At 27.9% G+C, this 13,764-nt stretch overlaps 1 protein-coding gene across 1 annotated transcript in view; it reads left to right on the top strand.

Annotated features, from left to right (window-relative positions):
• LOC107457373 (Smg5 nonsense mediated mRNA decay factor) overlaps positions 1-13,764 on the top strand; it is a gene marked incomplete in the record, with an annotated part of 39,727 nt that overhangs the window by 24,150 nt on the left and 1,813 nt on the right. Inside the window, 7 exon segments of the mRNA XM_043051549.2 lie at positions 2,155-2,287; positions 3,372-3,453; positions 7,223-7,377; positions 8,630-8,788; positions 9,421-9,486; positions 10,092-10,248; positions 11,709-11,799. Coding sequence (XP_042907483.1) covers positions 2,155-2,287; positions 3,372-3,453; positions 7,223-7,377; positions 8,630-8,788; positions 9,421-9,486; positions 10,092-10,248; positions 11,709-11,799 — 843 coding nt within the window.

The following is a 13,764-nucleotide window of genomic DNA, read 5'->3' as shown; positions in this document are numbered from 1 at the left end:
AAGCGTGCTATTTTACTTTAAGACATATGAAGAACCTTTTTTAAAACCTTCAGTATTTTATACAATATTTAATTTATATATTGAGTAAATAATGTATTGTCTTGAAAGTAAGATAATGGGAATAGTTATAACTTGTCGTAAATTTTATATGATTTATAAAATTTCCATTGGTTTGTCTTTCTGTAATAAGATATGCAACTGAAAGCTCTTGTACAATGCTGGCAGATTTTTTAATAGTATAATATGCTAACTTTACACTATTTGAACAACCCCAAAGTTATGGTTTGCTAAAAAAAAAGATGTTCATCCGAAAGAAATATATAGATGTTTGAGGATATTGAGTTTGTACGTAAACCAACAATTATCAGTATTTTAAGGGTGAAAATGTAAATTTTACAGTTGAATTCAAAAGTAATTCCGTCATCAATGTTTGTTTTGTTCTGTATTTATTTATATTGATATTATTATTCAAGTTAAGTAAGGCTAGTAAAAAAAAAGAAAAAAACATGTACATACATGGTATCTGCGCACCTGGAAAGTCATGAATTTCAGTATTGAACAAAATTTGTCATGAAATGTCATGGTTTTTAGTATTTGTTTAAAAAAAATCATGAAAAGTCCTGGATTAAGGTCGTAGAAAAATCTAATTTTTAAAATGGAATCCCCCCCCCCTCAATTTCATCCTGTTTCAAATATCTGAATTCCTAACAAAATCACTACTCACAGTCATATTTTATTAGAATATAAAATGTCTTTATCATGTTCTTTAAAAATTATGGTGTTCTTTCAAAAAATGAAAGAAAAAACATCTTTTCTAGAGCGAATTGTCTTTTAAACTTCTGTGATTTAAGAATTTTTATTATTTATTTATTTTTTTATCAATTTAAATTTCAACCGAGCCAATCATTGGCAATTTTTTCTATTTCGAAATGAGAACAGACAAATAAACCCCGTGGCAGAATTGCGGCGACATTGTCGCAGAACTTAACAGAGTTCTTGCAGAAAGATTTTTCTTTAGAGAAGTAAAAAATTTTGGTTTGTTTTTCATCAGAAATTTCCACGCAATATTCAAATCGCGCATTTAAATAATCACTTTTTGAAGCCCTCAGTTAATTCCGTTATTGTTAATCCATTTTGATTGTATTTTCATCAGTTATTGCCATTGATTTTCACGTGGCGTTTAGATGTCCGGATGTATTTCAGGTAGGTGATATGGGAAATTCGAATTGCGCATTTGATCATTTACTTAAGTCATTCATTTTATCAATTTTTTGGGCACTTATTGCTTTTGATTTCCACATTGTTCTTAAAACCCGATATTTTTCATACGGTGTTATTTTCTACAACAATCAAATCTGAAAGTGAAACATTGCATTTGATTAACACCTTTCTGAAGAGTCCGATTCACGTGATTTCATCGTCGATCTGTTTTTCGTTTATTACTGCTACAGATTTCATTATGTTGAATTATTTTTTTAATGTGATGATGATTTGCAAAATGCGATAAAGGAAATAATTAGTGCGCCCTCCAACAATATCCGAGAATATTGCCCATATATTGTTTTTTTTTTGTTTTTGTAAACAGCGTTTTAATTACCTTTAATTAGTAACATTCATCTTTGGTATTATTCAATGTACATTGCAGAAAGATAGTAGTGCTAGAGAGTTTTGTCGCAGTAAGCCCGAAAGAATTCTGCCACTGGGCAAATAAGGAGTATTTCTTCCCTTTCTGATGAACAAGAAAAGTATCTTTAGAATTGAATTCTGTAAAAAAAAAAAAGAAGAAAAAAATTGCTTTTGTATTTTTTTCCCAGCTATTTTATTGCTTCAACTCTTTCTTTACTTTGTTTTTTAAATTTAAAATCTGCAAATATGAAGATGCAGACTATAGCAGTTTTGGTTATAATTATCATTTCAATGAATGTTATTATAATGCTTTTTTAAATTTATTGTTACGTTTTTGTCGGAGAAAATAGTAACTTCTTTAAGTCATGGAAAATTCTTAGAATGAGTCATGGAAAATCATGAATTTGAAAATCTAAAATGTAGCAGATACCCTGTACATAAAATGATATAAAGTTGTATGTATTTATAATTTTAAATTGATTTTAATAATGCTGAATTTTAAATAATTTTTAATTGATTTTCTTTTAGCATCCTTGATGACCCATTAGTTCCACCTGAGAAATTAATTGAAATTCTTAAAAGAAATAACCTTTTCCCGTGCATCAAAGTGCTGTCTGACTGGCTTAGAATAAATGAAGATATTCTATCAGCATGTGCTGAAGTAAGTATTTGCTTTACATTTTTCTATTTTCATTAAATTTATGACATAATTAAAATTTATTGATATTAATTAGATATGCTCTTAAAAATATTGATAAGATAAGCATTGTCAATTGTCAAAATCTTAAATCAGGTGAATGATGTTAAGAAATCTGTTTAAAATTTTAACCATTTAATATTATGAATGTAATTTATAATAATGCAAATATTTTTAATATTTTATACAAAACTTGAGTTACTGCAAAAAGTAATCTGGTAAATAATCTTGTAAGTAACTCTGGCATGAAAAATAGATAATTTACACATTGATGAGTCATAAAGTTAATGAATTATGTGTAAAATAAATTTCAAACTGTTGACTCTGTAATAAAATCTAAATTAGCAGAGCACAATTACATAGCTCTCAACTTTTATTCTTTTTGTTGGAAATTTTATCCAATAGTTTTGAAGCAACAATTAATATTTTGTGTTTTTTTTAATTTATTTATTTTTGTAAATTTGTTTAAAGGTTTTAAAATAGCATCTTGAAAACTTCACCTTAATGTCTATTTTAAAAACATCACCTCATGATTTACAAACCTCTTTTTAAACTAATTTTATTAAATTAAATATTAAAGCATGAATTTTGTTATGACTGCAAAAACTTTTTAGGAAAAGGTATAAAAGCATGTAGAATTTTTACTAGGTATAAATTTTTTATTTATTTATTGTTATAATGCTAGCTTTATAAACTAAACTAACTGTATTATTATTTTATTTTAAATTTCTAACTCTTAAAACATTAACCCTTTAAAGAGGATGTAGTTAAAATTATTTTTCATAAAATATTTTTTGCATTAAATACATTCACTTTAACTTTATAATTTTTTTCACATTATTTCAAGTAACGTTTGAGAAAGAATTAAAGCATATAAACATTCAAATAATTATTAGTAAAAAGTTTTATTGCATTTACGTTTTTGCTCTTATTTATTATCTAAAAATACTGGATGTTTTTTAATGATGGTATCTTATCTTTATCTTGATTTTATCTTTGTGAGTTTGAAATTTTATATAATTTTTTGTAAAATTTGTGTATTTTCTAGAGTTCAAATTTCCTTTTGCTTCGATGGATCGAGTTGTTGAATATGTTAATAAAAGTAGAAGCTAAACTTAAATCACATAAAGGTTTGTAATTATTTTGTAAATTCTTTTTTAATACTTAACTCTCCATTTACATGAGGCCTAACATAAGGCGCATGACACCATAAGAGGAACGAAAACAACCCAATTTTTTTTACCTCCGATTTACCGAGCCCGAAAGCAATGTCGAGCGAAAATAACTCTGAGTCAGGTTGGGTTTCATAGGGGCGTAATGATTGGCTCCTTGAGTCTCTTGATTATTTTTTGCCTACCCTTGTAAAGTAGGGTTCTTAGCTTCAGAAATGAGGTAAATTGAAAAGCTTTCTTTCAAATAAGTGAGAAAATTGCTTTCGTGTGCTAGTTTTCAGTCTTCAAGTAAAAGGATGTAAGATCTATTCCTCATTCTACTTGCCATTACAGGGGTCTGTTTATGCCAAATTTACTACCTTTTAGCGGTACCTTCACAAATTAAACTTTAGGAAACACGGTAGTTTCACAAAATACTTTTTCTTGAGATGTTATTTTTTATCCCGTAAGAAAGGATAAATCCATATTTTTGAGTTGATTTTTTTTTTATATAGTTTTTAATTTTCACAAATTAGGTCTAAATTTTCACAAAATATGTACCTCTCAGAAAAACCTAGACAGACCCCTGCATTATGCATGACTGTTTCTTGTTTTTCTATGTTTTACTTTGAAAAACATATACTATTCCATGATTGTTTCTGATAATATTACTACTAAGTTAAAAACTGCTGCTCTTTTTGATATAAATAATAATATTTATCCCACAAATAGTGCTTATGTCATTGGTTAAGCATAAGTTGTTAGAGTACTTGAGATTATATTGAAAAAATTATCAACTAATATATATCATGTATAGTAAACAATGTGAGTTTAACCAATAGATTGAAATATCTTAACAAAAAATAATTTTTCAAGAACTTAAATGCAAAACTTAATGTTCTGCATGCCCTAACCTTTTCTTCCCCACTTTTTGAAAAAGGGCAGCATTATGTCTGATATTTTACACTCTCCAAAATACAAAAATGAAATTATTGTTTGAACAATTATTATTTTTTATAGAAAAAGGTGTTTTTATTACATAATTTTTTTTTAATAGTTTAAGTTTTAAATTGTGCAGCAAAATAAATGCAATTTTATGTTGATTCCAAAAAAAAAGCATTGACTTTCTTTTAAATTTATTTTTATCATTATCAGGGGCCACGCATAGCATTCGCTAGATGCGATAAAACTTAGATTTGGCGAATAAAAATGTGTTTTGCCAAATGACTTTTTCTACTGGAAAGAAAAATGTATATTGAAAATTGTTAAGATTTGCATTTCACGAAGGCTTTTGATAATTTTCAAATACTTTTGATATTTGGCTAATTTAGTAGAATAATTTAAATCCTTCGTGTCGGGCCTTATTATGTAATGTTTGCAAACTTTTCACTTACGCACTGACTTCAAGGACCACTTAAAAGAAAGAAAAAAAGTATAAGGAAAAAAAGTTCTGTAACAGTGAATTTTGAAATGGTTTGGTAACATTTTTGTAATTAAAACATTATTGTTAAATTTGTAATCAGGGATATTTTAATAGAGCATAATTTAATTTATTTTTTTCATTTTAAAGTATAACAAAGCATATGTATTCAGTAGGTTTTAAAAGACAATATTCCTCATTCTTAGAAATAGTTTTTAAAAAATGTTTTCCTAAAATCTGAGCAAAAGAAAAAGAATAAGAAAGATCTATTACACTGGATCAAGCAACAAGTTCCTTTTAATACAAGATGAAAAATATTTGATTGTTTTTTTTTTTTTTTAGACATCTGTTATGAAAATTCTGAAAATATAGCTGGCCAAAAATTACTTTTTATAAAATAATGTAATTACCAGTATTTCTCAGAAATCTTTATTCAACCCTTGACATTAACAATATCAAAACTTCATCTAGAAAGTATGACACAAAGATTCACGCAATAGGGCTATATTTAAGATTGGAATTTTTACATAGACATTTTTTTTTCTCGTCATAATGCCTCAAAAGACGACAAGTAACTTTTGACATTTAGAATATTTTATCAGGTGTTAATAATAAGTTATTATAGATACGAGGGATTAGTGCAAATGAAATCTTTTCTAAGCACATTTTTATAACTATTGTGACTGGTGTGTTAATTTCAAGTGAGAGAATACGAATTATCTTTGAGTATAACGCATTAATATTTATAGTCACACTCCATATTTAAAAAATTGTTAAGAGTTATCGTTGCTGTTTCGGATGTTCAAAGGGTCATTTTGTTTTGCTGCGCAAGAACTGTAGAAACTTTGTAACNGAATAGGTGATAGATTAAAGATCTTACTTTTATTGGAAACGCTACCTCCCGACTTTAGAGCAGTTAATTCTTTTGGAAACTCTTGCTCCTGCAAGCAGCGAATTAGATAGGTTTCAGCATTGGACAATTCTTCTACCTTCAGAGGACCAAGAATCCTTTTCTCTGGATTTCTCAAGTTATGAATGTACCTGAAAAGATAACTACAAATTCGAACTATAGTTAAAAATCTATTGCTACGATTAATCAGATTATCAAAAAAGGTTTTGTCATGATTTAAAGTCAAGACTGTAGTTTCTACTGAGTTTTTGGATTTTAGTTCTGATAAATATTCTTCTTCATTTGGCACTGGACAGTCAAATTCACTCACGAGTTCATCGGACAACAAAAATGAAGGACCATGACACCACTTTTTGCTGTGTAGAAGCGACTCTGCACTGAGACCTCTTGTCAACAAGTCTGCGGGATTTTCCTTTCCGGCGCAGTGAAACCAAGTATTAGGATCAGTGAGCTTAGTGATTTCTCGAACACGATTAGCGACAAATTGTTTCCATTTTTTCTGAGATCTCCTAATCCAAAACAAAACTACTTTTGAATCGGTCCAATGAAACACTGTGCACTGTCTTTTCTGATTGATGATTTTCAGCACTTTGGAACTCAGACGTGCAGCTACTAAGGCTCCTGGAAGCTCAAGTCGAGGCAAAGTAACTCCTTTTAGTGGTGCAACTCTGCTTTTTGAAGTAACGAAATTTACATACACTTTGTCTTGTATTTTAAGTTTCACATAAATGGTAGCTCCGTATGCAAGTTTCGAGGAATCACAAAAGACGTGCATATCTACGATGTCACTATTACTGTTAGAATCTAGCACAAGTCTTGGAAATCTAAGTTCTCCCAGGAGCGGTAACTCTTTACACCAATTTTTCCAACTTTCCATAATGCTGGGAGGGAGATTCTCATCCCACGAAACTTTCTTTTCCCAAAGTTTTTGAATAAGGCATTTCATCCGTATTGTGAAGGGAGTAAGTAATCCCATTGGATCAAAAATCTTTCCGATGGTCTGCAGAAGAAATCTTTTGGTATTTCGGCAGTTTGAAACGAATTCTAAAATACCTTTTGTGTCTAATATCAAGCAGTTTCAATCCTCCTCCCCAGAAATCTTTGCAAAGTGTAAGTGGGAGGTTATTTTTTTTAAAAAACAATTCAATAATGAATAAGATTTGTTATAATTTTCCTGTGACATACTTTGAGATTACTGAAAATCATTGCATACAAAACTGAGAGAGAAAAGATGGTTTGTAAGTTAATACTGAAGTTTCATTTTTTTAAAAGTAAATATATATAATTAAAAATTTAATTCGATGTATTTAATCTTTAAATTTGTTCTGATAATTTGTATTTAATTAATTTTTAACATGTGTGTTTTTTTATGCAATAATTGTATTTTTTTTTTTTTAAATATTTTGTATTTTATTTAGACATATCTAATTTTTCTTCATACCATGAAAACTGGCAACAAGTTTATCCTCTTCCAGAAGATATTTCCTTGCAAGGATTTTCATTATTGAAGGAGATTCATACCTTGTTACATTTTGACATTTCTAGTCGAAGAAAATCATCATCAGTAGTACAGGTAAATTTTTTATGTCAATAGTATAGCTTTTATACATGAAATATACTTTTAAATCTTTGCGCTTTTCAGTACTCTGTTTTAAAGTACTTTTTTGGCACTGCAATCCTGTTATTTTTAAGTTACATAATAAATAAATGCTACTTGATATTTAAAATTTTCATTTGTTAACAAATAAAAATTTTGTGTAATTGAACAAAAGGAAAGAGTAAAAGAGTTTCATCTCACGAATGAAGTATTTTACTACTATTATTAATTGTTATTCCGTTTTAGAAACATAAATTGTGATTTTAAATATATATTATATATACATATATATATATAATATATATATATACAGTGTTTTCATTATAGAAAAAAAAATGGGAGAGAATTTCTCACCCTTTCTCAAAAACAGGGTGAGATTTCAAAAAGTTAAGCGAGATTTCTAAAAAATCAAAAAAAACACGAATAGACTTGGAAAAAAATTATTTCTTTAATTATTTTTAACATCTTCTAATTGAATATTTTTGCTTCAACATCAAATGAAAAATGTTCTATATCTACTTTTTCATCAGCTATTATATTTATTTGGCTGAAAAATATCCGTATTTGTTTCGTTTTGACCGTTTCTACCTACATTTGTTTCATTTTCATTTGTCCGTTACGGAGTAGAAGATGTCGCCTAAACAAGGTATTTGTCCATCTTACATTTATGCACAAAAAATGTAAACGTGTTACATGAAGAAACCTTACCTATGGTGAACACGTGGTTGCAGAGAAATGTGTTCTGAAAGGGGTTCCGTGGTTCGGGGGGTTGTTCCGCTGTTCGCACCGGTTCTGAACAATACTGGTAAATAGGGAAGCTAGATAACAAGGACGGATGTTCAAAATAATGAAAGATCAAGGAAGAAAAGTGAAACGGATTTTATTCAAAATGGCAAAAGACGGAATTTTTTCCAAAATTCGCGCATTTTGAAATTAATTAATAGAGTGCGCGAACTTCTCGCGTTAATAATTTTTATTGCGAGAAACGAAAAAAAATATGCGAGATTCTCGCTTTCTCGCGCTGTAGTGAAAACACTGCATATATGTTCAATTTTATTTTAATCATCAACTTCATACTTAGTTATGAATAGTAATAGGCATCTAATTATTAATGTACTTATTCTTTCTTTCTTTTTTTGTTTGTTTTGCTCTTTGATTGTGTTATTGAAGTTTTATTGAAATATTTTTACAAAATATATGTGCTTTAAAATTAACTATCTTCATACAGATATACATGAGAATACAATGCTTACTATCATTTGGAAAGTGCCTTATTAAAGCTTCTGAATCTTCTGTTGATTTTGATTTAGAAAAAAAGAAATATTACTTTAATTTGTGTAACAAAGCTAAAGAGACAGATAAAGAGGAAATTAGTTTACAAAAATCGGTAAGTATTCCCTCCTTTTTTTTTACTTTTGTAAGATACACTGAACTTCATTTGATATTTTAGAATGAATTTCTGCATAAATTATTTTTAAGTATTATAAATTTCTAGCTTTCTTTTCAGTAACATTTTTTAATATTTTCTAACAAGATTTAAATTAAGTCCATTTAAGTTTAAGGTAAATAACTTCTTTTTGTTGATTTTATATTCTTATTTTCAAAAAAAATTTAACTTAAAATTTTACTTGTCTAGTGTTTAGAAATTTTTTAACACGTAGTGGGTTCTGGAATTACTTATTTCCTGAAAAAATATACATTTAATGCAATTTTTAATGCAATAAATTAATTTAAATGTGTGTAATTTAACTATCTTTTTTTTTCTCTTAAAATATTTAATAATTTTTAGCTTAGCACAGAAGATTTTTTTTAAGATAAATTTCTTTAGTTTACTCTTTTAATTTTCATGAATAGCCACATAAATGAAATATTAGATTAGTTAATAAGCTTTTTTTTTTATTCCAATTCAGTTCTAGCAACATACATACAGGTTTTTTTTCTTTTCTGTGTATTCTGTTGTAACATTTATCACCAAAATTAAAATAAAGAACTCTTGTCAAAAAATTTTCATATTTTTAGGTGAATAAAGATGTAGAAACTAAAAAACAGAAGTTCATGAGGAGTATGGCTCATTTATGGTTAAAGGTATGTATAATTTTCTGCATTGAATACTTGTTTCCAATTCTTGTTCTATCAGGCCAACCATTCTTAAAAAAAGATAGATATTAAAAAATTCTGATTGTTCAGAATTTTGACTTTCTGATAATGAATGCTTACTAGTGTTACAAAATTTTAAAAAAATGTAATTTTCTTTGAAACTTAATGAAACAAAAATTGTGCTCCAGGGAAAAAAACACATTTGTTTTAATACAAGTCTTTCCTTAGTGTAGTTTTCTTGATTTTTGAAAAGAATCTTACAAGCTTTCAAATTCATGGACATTTTACACATTATGTTTGCACACAGATTCAATATTTTTGAAATTTCAAAGAAAATTAAATAGTTTGCAAATCTTAAAATGGTACTTATCTACATCTTGTTAACTTTTTACCAATACTTCCTTTCTAGTTATATATACATAATGTAATATTGCCTTTTTACATGTTGGAAAATAAAAGATGTATATTAAAATGCGTGATTATTATATTCCTTTTTCATGAATTATTGTTGATTGTTGTACATTTTGATCTTAATTTATTTTAAATGTGAAATATATTTTAAATATGTTTATATATATATATATCATCTTTAGGCTGAAGTAAATGATTTGGAAACATTAGTTGAAGGTGGATCTTCTCCCCAACTTTCACCATATTTAGTAGTAGATACTAGTGTCTTATGTTGCAATTTAGTGTCATTAAAACAGCTTGTGTTTTCTAAACGATTCATCATTGTTATTCCACAAATTGGTATGTACTGTTAATACTAGGTGATTCATTTACTGGATCTATTGTGTTTCTTTAAGAATTTGGTCTTAAATTGCAACTTTTTAGTTTTTATCATGTAGCCTTTCTTCTTTTCTTTAAAAAAAAAAGATGTTTTGCACTATCATGTTATTGTTTGGCAATTCATTCCCTGGAAAACTCCGGGGAAATGCTTTGCTAAAAACCTGAAAAATTAAAAATTTCAGGACTATAAAATAATTTTTTAAAGCAAAAATGTCCTAATTTTTGACATAAAAATTAATTTTTAAGTAATTTTTTACCCTCAAAAGTTGTTGATTTTGCTACTCAAATGTGTCATAAGATTAGTAATTTAGATAAGAAAAAAGGTTTTATTGAAATTTTATGAAAATCTATTTACTCTAATGTTTGAATAAATAATTATAAGTTTCAATTATTACCTTTTTTTTAGCCATATATAAAAGTTTATGTCTTTAAAATTCTTGTCATTAGTGATAATAAGTGATTAAAGATAGTCTTTTCTTTTCAATTTCTTAAAAATGTTGGGAATTATTTAAATTTAAGCTTCGAATTTGAATGTGTATACTAATATTGATACAAAATACAGTACAGAACCCGTTATCCGGAAATCAGAAAACCGGAACGAAATTCGATAAATTTTCCGGCTATTTTTAAAAATAATAATTTTTTTTTTCCTCATAAGATTTTAGGATTTTTTATTCTTTTTTGAAAGATGTTTACCTTACCATCATTTTGAAAATAATCATTAGTGTATTACTTCATCATTTTTTCTTCTTTTTAAGATTATTTCCAAATATTGTTTTTTTTAGTTGGGTTTAACAATAAAAAAAATGGCTTTTTGTAGCGATTCAGAAAACCGGAAAAATTAGTTATCCGGAATAGCGATGGTCTCGATCGTTCCGGATAATGGGTTCCCGACTGCATAACTAAACAGTATGTAGGAATGATAATGTTTTTTGTGTTAATAATGATGCATCTAAGTTTGGAATTTACTCTCCTATGATTTTATTTTTGTTTATCGTCTGCCAATATTAATTACATATTTTCTTTATTAATATTGTGTTGTAATGTATATTATTAATTATTTAGAAATCTTCCTTCAAAAGTTTCCATGTAAATCAAAAATAAAGCACTTGAAGTTGACATAGATTTTTAAAAAATCTTGATATTTTTGTATGAAGATTTTTTTTATAATCCGTTACAGTTGATAAAATGTTTAAGAAGTTTTTCTAGTGTAGCCTATTGAAAAATTCACTTTAACTTGACTTGCTTTATTTTTGATTTACATTTTAAGCATTAAAGCCTTTCATTGTATCAATTGTGAAAGTATTTCACAGACTTTATGAATTTCTATATTTTATAGAGAAGCATGTGCTTATAGGCATTGAATCAGAGTCTCTAATTTTTAAATTTTCATGCTTATCTAATGTATTTACTTTTTACAGTAATTGAAAATTTAGATCAGTTGAAGAAAGATAGCATTGGAGCTCGAGAAGCCATTCGTTGGTTAGAATCTGAACTCCGCAAGGGTTGTCGGTTAGTTAAACTATTTAATATTTCTTTCAGGATTAAATTATGATCTAAGAAACACCTCATTATTTATTTTAATAAAATAAATATTCCTGTAACTCTTACTTATAAAATCTAAAGCAATACTGCCTATTAACACTGCCACTTAGACCTCCAGTACTTTACAGTATAGCGCCGATTTACCGGAGTTTCCTATTATCCAGATTGTTCCAAGACCGTGCATTTTCCCAATTTTCTTATTAAAAAATCTCTGAAATGGTTTTTTTATTTTCAGAATATCTAAAAGGGGTCAAAAAATGGCTTCCTTTGCTTCTTGATAACCTTGAAAAAAACATCACAGTCTATCCCCCCAGTTTCAATGTGGGTATCTGATAAGGGTACAAGTTAATAAATATTGAACCTTTTAACAGGGTGCCTAGCCAAATTTTTCAAAAAGTATTTTTAAGCACGTTAGAAAAATATAGCTAGGCAGGGTTGGCAAGTTTTTGACCATTGACGGTTTTATCCGTCATGTCAGAATAACCTTTTTGATGATTGTCAAAAACCCAAAATTTTGGCATAAGGATGATTATTAGCTATTATAAATATGAAGTATTTCTAAATTAACATACGTGCAAAATTGCAAGTGTTCCATCAATTATGTTCTTAAATTATTTTAATATAAAACTCTATTTATTTTGAAGATTACTGTCAAAAACTCAAATTTTGGTGTATAAAATATTAAATAATTATAAATAAAAATTTGTCAAATTGCAATTTATTACAATCCCTTTATTTGTTTAATTATTGAAAATAAAAATACAGAAGCAATTATCTTATTAAAGAAAAAAAAGACTTGAACAATCATCTTATCTTTATATGTAAAATCAGTTTTTATTTACTTACTCTTAATATTCTCAATTAATTTTAAATTTAATGAAGATGGGAGAAGAAAATTTAGAGGTGATGAAGCTTTAGGATTCTTGGCTGCTCTGGGGACCCACATGAAAATATGTAATAAGTGAATGATTCCGAAGTCAAGTTCAAGGATTATGGTACTGATCTATAAATAGAATAGAGCGTGAGAAGTCATTAGCTTGCCAGTGGTGAGGACGATGGCGCTTCACCGTTGGTGAAATTAACAAGAGAAATTAAGTTTTCTATCGCTATTAGGGAGAAAAAAAATTGACAATGTTTAGTTTGTCCCCATAATCAGCGAAAATTCGAGAGAGATTTTGGTTCGATTTCAGAAGGCAGAAAATGAATCCTGAAATTGAGAATCTCCTGCAAAATGCAACAGAGTTGCAGATGAGGGGGCAAAAATTCTTAACACTGTATTTAGCTCAGTATACGCACATGCTGACCCACAAGTATTTCGTGAAACAAATAGCTGTTTTCATACACTACGGACCAACGGTACGCCGAAATAGATTGAGGTTTAATTAATTGTGTAAACGTTGAATAGAATAATGTGCACAATGTCTTTTTGCATTATTCGTTGTGAAAAAAACTCTCATTTTGGAAAAGGGAAAATTAAGCATTTTTTAAAAGCACCCAATAAAAAAAGCACCTTTGAAGGTTTTTAAAAAATGAAAATAAGCTCCTTTAAGCACTTTTTGAAAACACTATGCAGGGCTGATTGTGCTCCGGAAAAAATCCGGATTTCCGGATTTTTCGCTAACAGTGATCCGGAGATCGAAGGTCCAGACGTTTAAAAAAATCATTGATCACATAAGTTTTTAGAAATCAAATTTTCAAAAGTGGAACTTAAAAACACAGTTTATTTTGTTTGTAAGGAAAAGCCAGATAAATTTTTTTATCAGTAAATAGTTATAATCATAAACTCAAGAAAGTAAGACATATTTGTAAATTTTAATTACTTCTCCTAGAAAAACCTAGTTTAAATTTTTTTCTAATTTTTCAATTTAAATTTTTTTTTTTTAACTCGGGAAATTTTCCGGAATTTTGACTTGGGCTCACAATTACCCCTGA

This window comes from Parasteatoda tepidariorum, chromosome 3 (genome assembly GCF_043381705.1).
Source record: "Parasteatoda tepidariorum isolate YZ-2023 chromosome 3, CAS_Ptep_4.0, whole genome shotgun sequence".
Taxonomy (NCBI): domain Eukaryota; kingdom Metazoa; phylum Arthropoda; class Arachnida; order Araneae; family Theridiidae; genus Parasteatoda; species Parasteatoda tepidariorum.
Note: the sequence above shows the minus strand (reverse complement) of the source record. Positions and strands in the feature narration are given on the sequence as shown.